General features: G+C 38.5%; 1 protein-coding gene across 1 annotated transcript in view; it reads right to left on the reverse strand.

Moving 5' to 3' along the window:
- TUT4 (terminal uridylyl transferase 4) overlaps positions 1 to 20167 on the reverse strand; it is a 145221-nt gene that overhangs the window by 91780 nt on the left and 33274 nt on the right. The window contains 2 exon segments of the mRNA XM_032626370.1: positions 4490 to 4606; positions 18363 to 18526. Of these exon segments, the coding sequence (XP_032482261.1) occupies positions 4490 to 4606; positions 18363 to 18526 (281 nt within the window).

The following is a 20167-nucleotide window of genomic DNA, read 5'->3' on the forward strand; positions in this document are numbered from 1 at the left end:
TCTGACTACTCTAAGTACCTCATATAAGTGGAATCATACAGTATTTGTCTTTTTATGACTGGCTTATTTCACTTAGCTTTAATTTACTCAAGGTTCTTCCATGTTGTAACATATCAGAATTGCCTTTCCTTTTTTTTTAAAGATTATGTTTTTCTATGTGGACCATTTTCAAAGCCTGTATTGAATTTGTTACAATATTGCTTTTGTTTTACGTATTAGTTTTTTGGCCAGGAGGCATGTCTCATCTTAGCTCCCCGGCCAGGGATCAAACCCACATCCCCTGCATTGGAAGGCAAAGTCTTAACCACTGGACCACCAGGGAAGTCTCTGCCTTGTTTTTTTTTTTTTTCCTTTTAAATATTTATTTTGGCTGCACCAGGTCTTAGTTACAGCACGTGGGATCTTTGTTATGGCATGCTTAGTTGCGGCACACATGATCTTTTTTAGTTGTGGCATGCGGGCTCTTAGTTGCAGCATGCAGACTTCTTAGTTGCACCATGCAGACTCTTACTTGCGCCATGTATGTGGGATCTAGTTCCCCGGCCAGGGATCACATCTGGGCCCCCTGCATTGGGAGCACAGAGTCTTACCCACTGGACCACCAGGGAAGTCCTCCCTGCCTTGCTTTTTAAGGCAGTATAATATTTCACTGTATGTATATGTGACAGTTTATTTATCCATTCATCTGTTGATGGACAACTGAGCTGCTTCTATGTTTAAGCTATTGTGAATAATGCTACGATGAACATGGCCGTACAAATATCACTTCAAGACCCTGTTTTCAATTCTTCTGAGTATATACTCAAAAGTGTAATTGCTGGATCACACGGTAATTCCATTTTTAACTTTTTGAGGAACTGCAACACAGTTTCCCACAGCAGCTATACCATTTTCATGCCTGTCTTTTTTCCTAATCTTAGGGAGACAACATTCAGTCTTTCACCATTAAGTATAAAATTAGCTGTGACTTCATCATAGATGTTCTTTATCATGTTGAGGAAGCTCCCTTCTATTCCTAGTCTGCTGAGATTTTTTTTTTTTTTGCGGTACGCTGGCCTCTCACTGTTGTGGCCTCTCCTGTTGTGGAGCACAGGCTCCGGACGTGCAGGCTCAGCGGGCATGGCTCACGGGCCCAGCCGCTCTGCGGCATGTGGGATCTTCCCAGACCAGGGCACGAACCCGTGTCCCCTGCATCGGCAGGTGGACTCTCAACCACTGCGCCACCAGGGAAGCCCTGCTGAGATTTTTTAATCAGGACTTTAAATGCTTTTTCAGCATCTACTAAGATGATCATATAGTTTTCTTTTTCGGTTTGTTAGTATGATGAATTACATTGATTCATTTTCTAATGTTAAACCAACAATGCACTCCTGTAATAAATTCCTATTTGGTCATGATGTATATCTTCCTTAAATATACTGTTGGATTCAATTTTCTAAAATAATGTTCAGAATTTCTGCATTTACGTTAATGAGGGATATTGCTCTGAAGTTTTCTTTCATTGTAATGTCCTTTCCTGGTTTTGGTATTAGAGTAATGTGGGCCTCACAGACTGGGTTGGGAAGCATTCTTCCTCTTCAGTGTTCTGGAAGAGTTTGTGTAGAATTGGTACATACATATCAATTATCCCAGAGCTCAATGATCCTCTTTTCTTTCTTTTTCCCAAGTTCTTTTTTCTTTCTGTTTCATTTTGGATAGTTTCCATTGCTTTATCTTCAAGTTCACTAACCTTCTTTTTTTTAATATAAATTTATTTATTTTGTTTATTTTTGGCTGCATTGGGTCTTCATTGCTGCACACAGGCTTTCCCTAGTTGTGGCGAGTGGGAGCTACTCTTCATTGCAGTGCATGGGCTTCTCATTTCGGTGGCTTCTCTTGTTGCAGAGCACAGGCTCTAGGCACGTGGGCTTCAGTAGTTGTGGCACGTGGGCTAGCAGTTGTGACTCACGCGTTCTAGAGCACAGGCTCAGCAGTTGTGGCACATGGGCTTAGTTGCTCCGCAGCATGTGGGATGCTTCCGGACCAGGGCTCGAACCTGTGTCCCCTGCACTGACAGGCAGATTCTTAACCACTGCGCCACCAGGGAAGCCCCTCACTAACCTTTTCTTTTGCAATGTCTGATCTGCCATTAGTCCTACGCACTGTATTTTTCATCTTAGACATTGTAGTTTTCACTTCTATAAGTTCAATTTGAATCTTTTTTTATATCTTCCATGTCTCTATTTTTGGGAACATCAGGAATATAGTTATATTAACTGCCTTAATGTTCTTCTCTACTAATTCTACTGGGTCAGTTCAAGGTCAGTTTTGACTAGCTGATCTTTCTTCTCTTCATGGTTTGTATTTTCCTGCTTCCATGTATGCCTGATAATCTTTGACTGAATGGCAGACAATGTGAACTTTTTGGCAGCGATAGATATTTTGTATTCCTATAAATATTCTCAAGCTTTGTTCAATAATGACATGAAATACTTGGAAATAGTTTATTCTTTTGGATCTTGCCTTTAAAACTTTTTAGTTGGGACCAGACCACATTTAGTTTAGGGTTAAATATTCCCCATTAGTAAAATAAGGCCTTTCTGAGTACTCTACCCAATACCCCACAAAGTATGAGGCTTTTCAGTCTGGATAGTTGGAAGATACTATTCCCAGCTCTGTGTGAGCACCAAGCACTGTTCTAATCCCCTCAGATGGTTCTTTCTCTGGCTTCAGGAAGCTTTCCCACATGCATGCACCACAGTATTGTGCTGAATACTCTGAGGGGACTGTCCATAGATCTCTGGGTTTCTCTCTATATAGCTTTCTCATTTTTGTTATTCTGTCCTACAAACTCTAGCCACGCTGTACTCCCTGGACTCGTCCATCTCAACCCTGGGAATCCACTGCATTCTACTTCCTATAATACCATCTAGAAACTCTCTCAAATTGGAGTAATCATTGAGCTCATCTCATTTGTTTTCCATTCACTGTTGGTCCTTCATTGCCTAAAGAAGACATTATTAGTGATTTTTGTCTTTTTTTGTTTTGTTGGTTATTTTGAGGAGAAGGTAAATCCAGGCCCTGTTATTCCAACTTCACCAAAAGTCCAGTAGAGCTGCTTTTAAGGTTAGTTTTGTTTTTTTGTAATATTCTAAAATTCCCTATAATGTATATAATATATAATGGCTTTCTTTTTAAGTCTGTTTGGAATTCCCTGAGCTTCCTACAGCTAATGATCAGCATCTTTGAACATTTCTTGAAATTTCTCAGTTATTATCTCCTAAACTACCACTTTGGCTCTGTTCTATTAAGTCTTCTGAAATGCTAATTAAATCAAAATAATAGGCTGATAAAATTTGAATGATTTCTTTTCCTTCTAAGTTCCTGAATTTTTTCAATGCATTCATTATTTTCAATAAAAATGTGCTGAGCACCTACTATGTGTCAGACACTTTACTAAGCAACGCAGAAACAAAAATAAATAAGAAATTAAACCTGTCCTCTACAATATTTGGATACTGAAGCCTGGAAGAAGAGAGAAGGCAGACATTTATAACACAGTGTATAAGGTTTTCTGATCAAGCCACTGTGGGAACACCAAGAAAGTGTACCTATAACACAGACTTGTTAGGAAGGTCAAGTAAAAGAGTATTTCTCAGAGAAGATATCTTAGAGATAAGTAAGAATTTATATAGAATTAACATTGTAACTTTGAAAAGAAAAAATTAAATAGCTAACATACTAATGAATTTTAAAAAGAGAATATTCTACTTATACTATATCTATATGAAATGTTCTAATAAAAATCACTGAAAACTTATGAATTCCCAAAGGCTAAACCTTAAAAGGCCCTGCATGATCTGGGCTTCTCCAGCTTCATCTCATATCATTTTCCTCCTGGCTCTCTTTGCTCCAATCATGCTCTTTCAGCTCCTCATATGCCATGTCCTTTCATAACTTAGAGACCTTCATACTGCTTTTTTGTGTAAAATGCTCTCATCTCACCCTTCTATGCCACTCAACCTCTACTTCAAGGTTCAACAAATGTCACTTTCTCAAAGAAACTACCCCTCCTCTAAATTAAGTAAAATATCCTTGTACACTTCCTTAGCACCACAATTGCCCCTTTAATAAAACTCATCTTACTTAAATCCTTATTCAATGTATGCCTTCACCAACACTTTAGAAACTCTGAGGACAAGAACCATGACTATCTTATTCACCACTCCCTAGACCTAACACATAAGAACTCAATAAATATTGGTTGGACTAACTGACTGTACCTTTAAACTTAGGAATCAACATACTTTAGGATAAGCAAACTGGTCTCTGAGAAGGTTCCCCTCCTGATCACCTAAGATAAGAAAGGCAATCACAGCTTTCAACGCTATCATTTCAGTTACTACTATATGACTAGACAAATACTTGATTTTTACTTTCATTAATAAAAAATATTTGATATAGTTTTACCACTCAATAAATAAATAAAATATTTTGTAAAAAGACTTACCAAAATGTTTTTCTTATGTCGTTTCTCTTTTATATGTTTATGAGCTCCCTGGATGTTTTCAATGTGAATTAAGCAAAGTTTGCACAGATATCGGCAATTGGTATATTCTGGTGAGCGCTAAAAAAAAAGTTGAAAACATTTTTTCAGAAAAAAAAAGTAAAATTTTTGCAATGTGAAGTATGTGAAGGATACAACTATGTAAATATATGAGACAAAAATAAGCAGTGAACGAATACTTTTTAATAAACAATTCAGTACTCATATACCCAACAGATAGCTGTCCTTTTCAAAACAGTCATCACAGGAGATAATATACTAATTTCAAATGATATCATGATAATCCTAAATATGTCTGATACTTATCTAATATAGTCTTCGGAATCCAATGTAAGATAAGAAAGGCAGTATTATTATTTAGTCTTATTCCAACACTGTCTCAAAAACTGGTTTAAAAATTTCAGTCTTTTTGATTACCATAAAAAATAAAATTCACCCGAAATTGGGAATTTCAGAAGAATGAATTGCAAATATGGAAGACAATTCCAAACTCTGAGTTTTGAAAACACTCTACTCAATTACAATCACATGGGAATAAATGGATAACCTCTTTAGTTAACAACTCTGAAGGGAAAAACAATTATGACACATGAAAAGTATCAGTCACAATACTTAAATCATACTATATATATATTCTTGAAATAAGAAAAAATTAATAATCCCAAAGTACCTGTTATATGCTAGGCACTATGCTAGATGTTTGACATATAATTTGTCATTTTAACTCCCCTAATAATCCAATTAGATTGGTATTATCTTCATTTTATAGATGTGATTAAAAAAGCTCGTAGAGCTTGCAACTTTCACAAGGATACAACAATATTACATGGTAGATGCTGAATTTAATTTCATGTATATCTGAATCCAAAGCCAAGACTCCACCCATAAGATGATACAAAAAAAATTTACAAAAACACAATATGAGGAACCAAGATGGCGGAGTAGAAGGACGTGCTCTCACTCCGTCTTGTGAGAACACCAGAATCACAACTAGCTACTGGACAGTCATCGACAGGAAGACACTGAAACTCACCAAAAAAGATACCCCACATCCAAAAACAAAGGAGAAGCCACAATGCGACCATAGGAGGGGCGCAATCACAGTAAAATCAAATCCCATAACTGCTGGGTGCGTGACTCACAGACTGGACAACACTTATACCACAGAAGTCCACCCACTACAGTGAAGGTTCTGAGCCCCACATCAGGCTTCCCAACCTGGGGGTCTGGCAACAGGAGGAGGAATTCCTAGAGAATCAGACTCTGAAGGCTAGTGGGATCTGACTGCAGGACTTCAACAGGACTGGGAGAAACAGAGACTCCACTCTTAGAGGGCACACACAAAGTAGTGTGCACGTCGGGACTCAGGGGAAGGAGGAGTGACCCCATAGAGACTGAACCAGACCCACCTGCTAGTGTTGGAGCATCTCCTGCACAGGCAGGGGGTGGCTGTGCCTCACCGTGGGGACAAGGACACTGGCAGCATAACTTCTGGGAAGTACTCCTTGGCATGAGCCTTCCCAGAGTCTGTCATTGGCCCCATCAAAGAGCCCAGGTAGGCTCCAGTGTTGGGTTGCCTCAGGCCAAACAACCAACAAGGACCAAACCCAGCCCCACCCATCAACAGTCAAGCAGATTAAAGCTTTACTGAGCTCTGCCCACCAGAGCAACAGTCTGCTCTACCCACCACCAGTCCCTGCCATCAGGAAACTTACACAAGCCTCTTAGATAGCCTCATCCACCAGAGGGCAGACAGCAGAAGCAAGAACTACAAACCTGCAGCCTGTGGAACGAAAACCACATTCACAGAAAGATAGACAAGATGAAAAGGCAGAGGGCTATGTACCAGATGAAGGAACAAGATAAAACCACAGAAAAACAACTAAATGAAGTGGAGATAGGCAATCTTCCAGAAAAAGAATTCAGAATAACGATAGAAGATGATCCAGGACCTCGGAAAAAGAATGGAAGCAAAGATAGAGAAGATGCAAATGTTTAACAAAGACCTAGAAGAATTAAAGAACAAACAAACAGAGATGAACAATAGAATGACTGAAATGAATACTACACTAGAAGGAATCAATAGCAGAATAACTGAGGCAGAAGAATGGATAAGTGACCTGGAAGACAGAACGGTGGAATTCAATGCTGTGGAACAGAATAAAGAAAAAAGAATGAAAAGAAATGAAGACAGCCTAAGAGACCTCTGGGACAACACTAAATGCAACAACATTCACATTACAGGGGTCCCAGAAGGAGAAGAGAGAGAGAAAGGACCAGAGAAAATACCTGAAGAAATTATAGTCGAAAACTTCCCTAACATGGGAAAAGAAATAGCCACCCAAGTCCAGGAAGCGCAGTGAGTCCCATACAGGATAAACCCAAGGAGAAACACGCAGAGACACAGAGTAATCAAACTGGCAAAAATTAAAGACAAAGAAAAATTACTGAAAGCAGCAAGGGAAAACAATAAATAACATACAAGGGAACGCCCATAACGTTAACAGCTGATTTCTCAGCAGAAATTCTACAAGCTAGAAGGGAGTGGCATGATATACTTAAAGTGATGAAAGGGAAGAAACTACAACAAGATTACTCTACACAGCAAGGATCTCATTCAGATTTGATGGAGAAATCAAAAGCTTTAAAGACAAGCAAAAGCTAAGAGAATTCAGCACCACCAAACCAGCTCTACAACAAATGCTAAAGGAATTTCTCTAAGTGGGAAACACAAGAGAAGAAAAGGACCTACAAAAACAAACCCAAAACAATTAAGAAAATGGTCATGGGAACATACATATCGATAATTACCTTAAACATGAATGGATTAAATGCTCCAACCAAAAGACACAGACTTGCTGAATGGATACAAAAACAAGACCCATATATATGTTGTCTACAAGAAACCCACTTCAGACCTAGGGACACATACAGACTGAAGTGAGGGGACGGAAAAAGATATTCCATACAAATAGAAATCAAAAGAAAGCTGGAGTAGCAATACTCATATCAGATAAAATAGACTTTAAAATAAAGAATGTTACAACAGACAAGGAAGGACACTACATAACGATCAAGGGATCAAGCCAAGAAGAAGATAAAACAGTTATAAATATAAATGCACTCAACATAGGAGCACCTCAATACATAAGGCAACCGCTAACATCTATAAAAGAGAAAATCGACAGTAACACAATAATAGTGGGGGACTTTAACACCTCACTTACACCAATGGACAGATCATCCAAAATGAAAATAAATAAGGAAACACAAGCTTTAAATGACACAAAAGACCAAATAGATTTAACTGATATTTATAGGACATTCCATCCAAAAACAACAGATTACACTTTCTTCTCAAGTGCAAACGGAACATTCTCCAGGATAGAACACATCTTGGGTCACAAATCAAGCCTCAGTAAATTTAAGAAAATAGAAATCATATCAAGCATCTTTTCTGACCACAACACTATGAGATTAGAAATGAATTACAGAGAAAAAAACGTAAAAAACACAAACACATGAAGGCTGAGCAATACGTTACTAAATAACCAAGAGATCACTGAAGAAATCAAAGAGGAAATCAAAAAATACCTAGAGACAAATGACAATGAAAACATGACGATCCAAAACCTATGGGATGCAGCAAAAGCAGTTCTACGAGGGAAGTTTATAGCTATACAAGCCTACATCAAGAAATAAGAAAAATCTCAAATGAACAATCGAAACTTACACCTAAAGGAACTAGAGAAAGAAGAACAAACAAAACCCAAAGTTAGCAGAAGGAAAGAAATCATAAAGATCAGAGCAGAAATAAATGAAATAGAAATAAAGAAAACAATAGCAAAGATCAATAAAACTAAAAGCTGGTTCTTTGAGAAGATAAACAAAATTGATAAACCATTGGCCAGACTCATCAAGAAAAAGAGGGAGAGGACTCAAATCGATAAAATTAGAAATGAAAAAGGAGAAGTTACAACAGACACCACAGAAATACAAAGCATCCTAAGAGACTACTACAAGCAACTCTATGCCAACAAAATGGACAACCTGGAAGAAATGGACATATTCTCAGAAAGGTATAACCTTCCAAGACTGAACCAGGAAGAAATAGAATATATGAACAGACCAATCACAAGTAACGAAATTGAAACTGTGATTAAAAATCTTCCAACAGGGGCTTCCCTGGTGGCGCAGTGGTTGAGAGTCCGCCTGCTGATGCAAGGCACACGGGTTCGTGCCCCGGTCCGGGAAGATCCCACATGCCGCGGAGCGGCTGGACCCGTGAGCCATGGCCGCTGAGCCTATGCGTCCGGAGCCTGTGCTCCGCAACGGGAGAGGCCACAACAGTGAGAGGCCCGCGTACCGCAAAAAAAAAAAAAAACCAAAAAAAAAAAAAAAAAAAAATCTTCCAACAAACAGAAGTCCAGGACCAGATGGCTTCACAGGTAAATTCTATCAAACATTTAGAGAAGAGCTAACACCCATCCTTCTCAAACGCTTCCAAAAAATTGCAGAGGAAGGAACTCATTCTATGAGGCCACCATCACCCTGAAACCAAAATCAGACAAAGATACTAAAAAATAAAATTACAGACCAATATCACTGATGAATATAGATGCAAAAATCCTCAACAAAATACTAGCAAACAGAATCCAACAACACATTAAAATAATCATACACCATGATCAAGTGGGATTTATCCCAGGGATGCAAGGATTCTTTAATATATGCAAATCAATCGATGTGATAGACCATATTAACAAATTGAAGAATAAAAACCATATGATCTCAAAAGATGCAGAAAAAGCTTTTGACAAAATTCAACACCCACTTATGATAAAAACTCTCCAGAAAGTGGGCATAGCGGGAACCTACCTCAATATAATAAAGGCCATATACGACAAACCCACAGCAAACATCATTATGAATGGTGAAAAACTGAAAGCATTCCCTCTAAGATCAGGAACAAGAAAAGGATGTCCACTCTCACCACTATTATTCAACATAGTTTTGGAAGTCCTAGCCACAGCAATCAAAGAAAAAGAAATAAAAGGAATCCCAATTGGAAAAGAAGAAGTAAAACTGTCACTGTTTGCAGATGACATGATACTATACATAGAGAATTCTAAAGATGCCACCGGAAAACTACTAGAGCTAATCAATGAATTTGGTAAAGTAGCAGGATACAAAATTAATGCACGGCAATCTCTTGCATTCCTATACACTAATGATGAAAAATCTGAAAGAGAAATTAAGGAAACACTCCCATTTACCATTGCAACAAAAAGAATAAAATATCTAGCAATAACCTACCTAGGGAGACAGAAGACCTGTATGCAGAAAATTATAAGACGCTGATGAAGAAATTAAAGATGATACCAACAGATGGAGAGATAAACCATGTTCTTGAATTAGAAGAATCAATATTGTGAAAATGACTATGGTACCCAAAGCAATCTACAGATTCAGTGCAATCCCTATCAAATTAACAATGGCATTTTTTACGGAGCTAGAACAAAAAATCTTAAAATTTGTATGGAGACACAAAAGACCCCGAATAGCCAAAGCAGTCTTGAAAAGTAAAAACGGAGCTGGAGGAATCAGACTCCCTGACTTCAGACTATACTAAAAAGCTACAGTAATCAAGACAATATGGTACTGGCACAAAAACAGAAACATAGATCAGTGGAACAATATAGAAAGCCCAGAGGTAAACCCACGCACCTATGGTCAACTAATCTATGACAAAGGAGGCAAGGATATACAATGGAGAAAAGACAGCCCTTCAATAAGTGGTGCTGGGAAAACTGGACAGCTACATGTAAAAGAATGAAATTAGAACACTCCCTAACACCATACACAAAAATAAACTCAAAATGGATTCGAGACCTAAACGTAAGACTGGACACTATAAAACTCTTAGAGGAAAACATAGGAAGAACACTCTGACATAAATCACAGCAAGATCTTTTTTGATCCACCTCCTAGAGTAATGGAAATAAAACTAGAAATAAACAAATGGGGCCTAATGAAACTTCAAAGCTTTTGCACAGCAAAGAAAACCATAAACAAGATCAAAAGACAACCCTCAGAATGGGAGAAAATATTTGCAAACGAATCAACGGACAAAGGATTAATCTCCAAAATATATAAACAGCTCATGCAGCCCAATATTAAAGAAACAAACAACGCAATCCAAAAATGGGAAGAAGACCTAAATAGACATTTCTCCAAAGAAGACATACAGATGGCCAAGAAGCACATGAAAAGCTGCTCAACATCACTAAGTATTAGAGAAATGCAAACCAAAACTACAATGAGGTATCACCTAATACCAGTTAGAATGGGCATCATCAGAAAATCTACAAACAACAAATGCTGTAGAGGGTGTGAATAAAAGGGAACCCTCTTGCACTGTTGTTGGCAATGTAAATTGACACAGTCACTATGGAGAACAGTATGGAGGTTCCTTAAAAAACTAAAAATAGAATTAACATATGATCCAGCAATCCCACTACTGGGCATATACCAGAGAAAAGCATAATTCAAAAAGACACATGCAGGGCTTCCCTGGTGGCGCAGTGGTTGAGAGTCTGCCTGCTGATGCAGGGGACACAGGTTCGTGCCCTGGTCTAGGAAGATCCCACATGCCGCAGAGCGGCTAGGCCCATGAGCCATGGCCGCTGAGCCCGCACATCCGGAGCCTGTGCTCCGCAACGGGAGAGGCCACAACGGTAAGAGGCCTGCGTAACACACACACCCCAAAAAAAAAGACACATGCACACCAATGTTCATTGCAGCACTATTTACAATAGCCAGGTCATGGAAGCAACCTAAATGCCCATCAACAGACGAATGGATAAAGAAGTTCTGGTACGTATATACAATGGAATATTACTCAGCCATAAAAAGGAACAAAATTGAATCATTCGTTGAGACATGGATGGATCTAGAGACTGTCTACAGAGTGAAGTAAGTCAGAAAGAGAAAAACAAATATCGTATATTAACGCATGTATGTGGAACCTATAAAAATGGTACAGATGAACCAGTTTGCAGGGCAGAAGTTGAGACACAGATGTAGAGGACAAATGTATGGATACCAAGGGGGGAAAGCCACGGGGGTGCAGGGATGGTGGTGTGCTGAATTGGGCGATTGGGATTGACAATGTATACACTGATGTGTATAAAACTGATGACTAATAAGAACCTGCTGTATAAAAAAAATAAAATTTAAAAAATTTAAAAAACACAATAAATACATGTTGAATTTTAAAATATTGTTTCTAGTGTCTTACACTGAAATTGCAGCAATGCTTAATTTTTATGTCATATTGACTTTCAATAGGCTGCAACTCCTGACAAAAAGATTCTCACTTCAGAATATAACATAATTTCCTTTAAATACGAAACTTGCCCCAAATTTGGAAACAGTCCTGCCACAGACTAAAAATAAATACAGTCTTCATTTATAGAGTATCTATTAACCTTACAACATCTGTATGAGGATTCCCCATTTTACTAGCAAAGCAACTAAATCCCTAGAAGTAAATAATTTGCCCAAGGCAACAAGCAAATAAGAAAATTCAGCTCAATCTAGTCATTTCAATTCTTTAGTTTAAAACTATTTCAAATCTGTCCTTATTGCAGAATGAATTAAGCCCTCACAGACTTCTTTCTCTCAGTTTCCAACCACACCTACTTCTTAATTCACCAAGTATTTTCTGAGCTCATACTATGTCAAACATTTTTCTAGGAGGTGAGGATGATAATGTAAACAAAACAAATGAAAATCCTTGTCTTCATGAATTGACATTCTACTGTAGGAAGACAGGTAATAAACAAATGTACAAAGAAATAAATAAATAGGAATGTGGGGGAGGTGTTATCTCCTTTTTAATAATAGTCATCACTTATTAATAAAATGTCTTGAGGTGAAAGACTGAGCTGTGTGGATATATGAAAAGACATTCCAAGCAGAGATAAATGTGAATGCTAAGGCCCTGAGGAAGGAATGTGCCTAATTTGCTTGCAAAATCACAAAAAGGCTACTATGACTGGAAAAGAGAGGTAAAGGGGGTCAGATGACAAGACCCCTCTTAAGGACTCCAAGTTTTATTCTGTGAGGGGAAGGTATTGAAGGCTTCTGAGCAAAGAATTACAAGATCTAATTTCAAAGGGATCACTTGCCTTCTATATTAAGAATAGAAACAGGGGCTTCCCTGGTGGCGCGGTGGTTGGGAGCCCACCTGCCAATGCAGGGGACACGGGTTCGAGCCCTGGTCCGGGAAGATCCCACATGCCGCGGAGCGGCTGGGCCCGTGTGCCACAACTGCTGAGCCTGTGCTCTAGAGCCCGCGAGCCACAACTACCGAAGCCCACGCGCCTGGAGCCCGTGCTCCACAACAAGAGAAGCCACTGCAGTGGGAGGCCCACGCACCACAACAAAGAGTAGCCCCCATTCGATGCAACTGGAGAAAGCCCATGCACAGCAACGAAGACCCAAAGCAGCCAAAAATAATAAAATAAATAAAAAAAAAAAAAAAAAAAAAGAATAGAAACAAGATGAGTCTAATGCCATTATGATCATACTACAATAATCCAGATGATGTTGGTTGGCTTGGTTCAAGGTAAGAGTGGTGTAAGTGGCAAGAAGCGTTGGATTCAGGAGTTGAAAGCATAAACACAGAATTCCTAAAGCCATGCATATTGATGAAGTCACTACAGCAGTCATGAGAGCACTCATTAGACAACTTTTTCAATTGTAAAATGTGAGCAGACAACGACTGCGTCTGGAATCTTTTAGTAAGAAAAGCTTGGTATAACACTGAATGGGGAGCCAGAGGCCTGAAATGGCATCTCAATTGATCTCGTTTAAATCTCTAACTCTTGAGCCTGCTTCTATACCCATAAAATGAAATAATAAAAACTGCCCTACTTGGTAAAATAATTCAATTCTACAAGTAGCTAATCTTTATTTTGTGCTTAGCACATACCAGGCACTGTGTTAAGACCTTTACTTGTATTATCTAATTTAATCATCATAGCCCAATAAGCGAGGTGTCATTATTTTTATTGAATCCATTTAAATAAAGAAACTGAGATCTGGGGCTTCCCTGGTGGCGCAGTGGTTAAGAATCTGCCTTCCAGTGCAGGGGACACGGGTTCGATCCCTGGTCCGGGAAGATCCCACATCTGCAATTAAGCCTGTGTGCCACAACTACTGAGCTTGTGCTCTAGAGCCTGTGAGCCACAACTATTGAGCCCACGTGCCACAACTACTGAAGCCCGCACGCCTAGAGTCCATGCTCTGCAACAAGAGAAGCCACCGCAATGAGAAGCCCATGCACCGCAACGAAGAGTAGCCCCCACTCGCCACAACTACAGAAAGCCTGTGCACAGCCACAAAGACCCAACGCAGCCATAAATAAATAAATAAATAAAAAGAAACTGAGGTTTAAAGAGGTTAAATAACTTATCCAATATCATCTAACCAGTAAGTGACAGTGCTAGACCTAGTGACTCCAAAAGTCCATATGCTTAACCACTAAGCAAACTGTTACCTTTAATTACTGACCAACTACTATGTGCAAGGCACTGTACTAGGCACAACAGTAAATAAGACAAAAAAGTCCTCAGTATCATGAGGCTTCTAGTTTCACAGAAGGGACACATGAAAAATGTTTAAAAATTCCTTTATTATAGTTAAAATATTTATTTTACCATTAAACAAACATATCGATAAGCCTCCTTTAAAGTTTCTGTAGACCAGCTAGAATAAAGATTTGTCTCCTGAACAACCAACAGATAAAAGAAAAAATTAAAGGGGAAATAAAAACATTTCTTGAGACAAATAAAAATGGAAAAACAACATATCAGAACTTGTGGGATACAGCAAAAGCAGTTCTAAGAGGGAATTTCATAGCAATAAATGTTTACATTAAGAAGCAAGGAAGATCCCAAATAAACAACCTAACTCTACCATGAGAAACTAGAAAAAGAACTGATCCCAAAATCAGCAGAAGAAAGGAAATAATCAAAATTAGAGCAGAAATAAATGAATTAGAGATCAGACTCACAGTTATAGAGAACAAACTAGTGATTACCAGTGGGGAGAGGGAAGGGAAGAGGAGCAATAGAGGGGTAGGGGATAGAGAGGTACAAACTATTATGTATATAATAAGCTACAAGGACATACTGTATAACACGGGGAATATAACCAATATTTTTAATAACTATAAATGAGGTATAACCTTTAAAAATTATGAATCACTATATCGCACACCTGAAACTTATATGACATAGAATACTATTCAGCCATAAAAAAATGAGAAAATCCTACCATTTGCAATGACATAGATGGACCCTGAAGGCATTATGCTAAGTAAAATAAGTGAGACAGAGAATGACAAATACTGTACGATCACTTATATGAGGAATCTTAAAAAAAAAAAAAACCCTCATAGGAAGAGAAATCAGACTTGTGGTTACCAGAGGAGGGGAGGGGAAAATTGGAGGAATGTGTACAAAAGGTACCAGCTTCCAGTTATAAGATAAGTAAGTACTAGGAATGTAATAAACACTGCTGAATGATATATAAGAAAGTTGTTAAGAGAGTAAATCCTAAAAGTTCTCATCCCAAGAATATTTATCCCTTTTTTTCTTTTTTTCTTTCTTTTCATTTTATCTATACGAGAAGATGTTAGCTGAACCTACTGTGGTAATCATTTCACAATATATGTAAATCAAACCATCATGCTATACACCTTAAATTTATACAGTCACATATATCAATTATTTTTCAATAAAACTGGAAAAAAATAAAAGTAGTAACTTGGGGGCTTCCCTGGTGGTGCAGTGGTTGAGAGTCCGCCTGCTGATGCAGGGGACACGGGTCCATGCCCCGGTCCGGGAAGATCCCACATGCCGCGAAGTGGCTGGGCTCGTGAGCCATGGCTACTAAGCACTGCACGTGTCTCCGCAAAAGGGAGAGAGGCCACAACAGTGAGAGGCCCGCGTACCGCAAAAAAAAAAAAAAAAAAAAAAAAAAAAAAGTAGTAACTTGAAATTAAAAAAAAAAAAGATTCCTGGGCATGGAGATTCTAAGTATTTCCTAGTCAATATTTAACACTTGCTATAGGGAAATTTACTCTTCTGATCTAACAGTTTGGACTTATTCCTTCTTTAGTACACGTTAAAAATCTACATCTTTACTCCTCAGTGAGATAATCTGTAAGTACACTGCGAACCAAATACCTGATGCAATCAAAAGCAAGTGTGTAAGAATATTCTTAATGAGTATTTTTAAATTGGTAAAGAAAACTTTAATTAACAATATACTGGATTGACAAGAGGTTTGGGATGGCACAAAAACCAAAAAGGAGCCACAAGAAAAAGAAATTAATAGAATATCTATGCTGGTATTGGCACACACTGATTTACATCATTGCTAATCTAAATTCAACAACAAAATGTTTTCCATGCTTCCAAGTTTTCTTTCACCCCAGGCCATTCTTTCCTACTACTATCAAATATCCATTCCACCCCAACTTCTTCCTTCTCCCAAGAACTGACTTTTCCTGCTTCATATACTACGTATCTTCCCAACCAGTCCCCTGCTTATATTCCCTGAAAATACATTTTTCACATTCCCTTTATACATGTCATACAATTTACCTACACTAGCCATTCCCTAACCCAACTCCTAGCCATTCCTTCAGACTCAGTTCCAATGTCACCTACTTATAAAGCATTCCCCAAACTGATGCCTCTATACCCCAACTCAAGTTGGTTACTCCTTTGTCTAAGATCCTATTTTCAAACAATATTGTTATTACTATTATTATTTGCTTACACGCTTTTCTCTAAGAGAAACTCCTAGAAAGGCAGTATGATGGTTTTTAAAAAACCACACATGCCCCAATTCAACTTTTTATCACCAGATCATGGCACATGAAAGGTATTCAATATTTATCTTGATAATGCACAGATCCAGACTAATTTCAAACTTAGGAAAGGGAAAGCGAGAGGAAAGACAGAACTATGTAAAACAGCAAATTGCAGGCTTCCCTGGTGGTGCAGTGGTTAAGAATCCGCCTGCTAATGCAGGGGACACAGGTTCCAGCCCTGGTCCGGGAAGATCCCACGTGCCATATGCCACAACCACTGAGGCTGCGTTCTAGAGCCTGCGAGCCACAACTACTGAGCCCACGTGCCACAACTACTGGAGCCCATTCACCTAGAGCCCATGCTCCTCAATAAGAGAAGCCACTGCAATGAGAAACCCTTGCACCGCAATGAAGAGTGGTCCCCGCTTGCCGCAATTAGTGAAAGCCCATGTGCAGCAATGAAGACTCAACGCAGCCAAAAATAAATAAATTTATACAAAAAATAAAATAGCAAATTGCAAAAAAGACTTCCTTTTAACTAGGATCTTGTGAGACTAACTATATAATCCAAACTCTTTCCTACATTATGGGCCTCTACTCCTTGATACTCCTTCCTACTTTCACAGGGTGACTACTGTCATAAATTCTACTAATGACTCAGGATTGCCTTCTTCAATTTAAATATAATCTTGTTTTTCTAAGCTATACAAAATCATACCATTTCTTTCTTTCCTTCCTTATTTATCAAGAATGATGACCTATTTCCCTGTATGCATACTAACAAATATCCCAAGTATCTATTTAAGAACAGACTGATTTATGATTCTTTCCTTCAATATCTAGCAGTGTTTTTACTGTTAAGGCTGGGAATCTGTATTTCTAGGTTAAGAAATTAATTAGTACTCAGCAACAAGATACCTATGGCTAGAACAGTTCCTAATACATAGGAGATATTCAGTAAATATGGGAGAAAAAAAGAGGAAAGAGAAAACTGAGGGGGAAAGGAGGAAGTCTGGTACATCCTGTAGTATTTGCTAATTTATTTGTCACTCCAAATAGACCGTTAACTTCTAATCGGCAGAAACTGTGCCATTTTCACCAACATATATCCCCAGTGCCTAGCACAGTATCTAGAACATAACAAGCTCTCAGTATCTATTTGATAAGTGAGTAAATCAGGGGTCAGCAAACTTCTTATAAAGGGACAAAGTTATATTTCAGTAAATATTTTTTTTTTTTTTTTTTTTTTGCGGTACGCAGGCCTCTCACTGTTGTGGCCTCTCCCGTTGCGGAGCACAGGCTCCGGACGCACAGGCTCCGGACGCACAGGCTCCGGACGCACAGGCTCAGCGGCCATGGCTCACGGGCCTAGCCGCTCCGCGGCATGTGGGATCTTCCCGAACCGGGGCACGAACCCGTGTTCCCTACATCGGCAGGCGGACGCTCAACCACTGCGCCACCAGGGAAGCCAGTAAATATTTTATGCTTTGGTAAACAGTAGATATTTTATGCTTTGTAGTCCACATACTCTCCATAGCAACTTCTCAAAACTCAACTCTGCCATGGTAGCAAGAAAGCAGCTATAGATAATAAGGATGGCATGGTTGTGTTCCAATAAAACTCTGTTTATAAAAACATGAGGTATTTTACCACAATTAAAAAAAACAAAAACAAGGTGATAGGCCACTGTTTGTCGAGTCTGGGATGAATGAGTGAAGTCAGACTCACAGATGTAAGGATTTGCTGAACAAATGGAGGGAAAGAAGAAAGAGAGGGAGAGAAGAGGAAAGGAAATAGGGAAGGAAGGAAAGATGCATGGTATCTCCACCTAAGGAATATAATAGGAAAAATAAAAAGAGCTGTACTTGGGAAAGAAAAGTTATGAAACATGCATTTTCCTCCAAATAACTAAAACACATAGTATACTTTTTCAAGTCGAAAGATGTGATCTCTTTCTAAGCGTTCTTCTGCTTGTTTCAAGCCTAGCCTCTGCTCAGGTGTCAATGTAGATTCATCTATCACAGTGGCATTTTCTAAATAGTCCATCTCTGAAGAATTTTCTTTATTAGATTCATCGTTCTTCATTTTACCTAGAAAAGGAAGCAATCACTTAGTTACCATCATCAGAATTGGTAAATTAAAATTTTTTTAATGAAAAACAGACATTCAATTTATACACATATAGAAAAAATATTCTTCCTTTATGCTTTCCTTCATTGTGCACGTTGGTATACCTATGTAAGATAAAAGTAAAAGATATACATGATATCAAAATTCACAAAGAAAAATCTACTTCATGGGTCAAATGCCTATCTTCTTCCAACGAATCTATGTCAAAAAAGACAAATATGACTGAGACTCACTATACAAGGGTAACATAACATAACCATTTTGTCAAATCTCTGAAGTAAATATGATATAAAGCTACTTTAAGTCCCAAAGATGACTCAATGAACTGAAGTCACTTCAGTGACTTTATCAATATACAAAAGAAGCTAAAAGAACATATATACTCCAGACCACAGACTCACATGAGGCTCCTTCTTTGCTTTCACTGAACTCATGGATATCTCTATCACACCAATATTTTTTCTTTGCTTCTCTGCCTCCTAACTAGATTGTGATCTCTTTAAGGCACAGACTATGTGCTTTCTTTTCAATCTTAGCATTTCCAGCACCTACCAATATATACTTAGAATAATAGTAGGTTCCACCACCAGTGTGATTTTTTTTAATACAAATTGAATCATGTTACTCTCTTGCTTAAAATACTTAACAGGCTCTCATGGAGTTCAGAATAAAGTTTAAACTCTTTAACATATAACACACAGTGCTTGCCCTCTTGAAGGCAGTCAACAGTTTAAATACAATAATCCCAAGTTGTAGTAAGTGCTATAAAGGAAAAAAACAAGTAACTGAGAGGGAAACAAACTTTAGATATGGGGGTCAGGGAAGGCTTTTCTGAGACTTTAAGCCAAGACCTCAAAAAAAGAGAGCTAAGTTGTCTATATCTCTAATCTTATATCCTGCCCTAACACTTTTCACTTCATTCATACCAAATGTGCTAGAATGGATCAGTGTTACTCCAAGTATCAATGCCTGTACATGTTCTGTTCCCTCCACCATCAAGGCCCTTCCTACTTCAACTAGTTATGTTTACCTGTCCTGCAAAATTCAGTTTAAGCATCAACTGTTTCAGAAGACAGTCTGGGACTTCCCTGGTGGTGCAGTAGTTAAGAATCCGCCTGCCAAGGCAGGGGACAAGGGTTCGATCTCTGGTTTGGGAAGATCCCACATGCCGCAGAGCAACTAAGCCCATGTGCCACAACTACTGAGCCTGCACTCTAGAGCCCACAAGCCACAACTACTGAGCCCACGTGCCACAATTACTGAAGCCCGTGTGCCTAGAGCCCATGCTCCGCAACAAGGGAAGCCACTGCAATGAGAAGCCCACACACCACAACAAAGAGTAGCCCCCGCTTTCTGCAACTAGAAAAAGCCTGCACGTAGCAACGAAGACCCAACACAGCCAAAAATAAAATAATTTTAAAAAAAGAAGACAGTCTGATATTCTTTATATTCTCATAGCACCCGCTATTATCTCACATTTTCACAGCAATGTAATTTGTATTTATTTATCTACCTCTTACAATTAGATAATGAATTCCTTGATGCTAATGACCAGATCTTATTCAACTTTGTACCTTCAGATTTTAATACAATGCCTAGAC

This window comes from Phocoena sinus, chromosome 1 (assembly GCF_008692025.1).
Source record: "Phocoena sinus isolate mPhoSin1 chromosome 1, mPhoSin1.pri, whole genome shotgun sequence".
NCBI lineage: Eukaryota > Metazoa > Chordata > Mammalia > Artiodactyla > Phocoenidae > Phocoena > Phocoena sinus.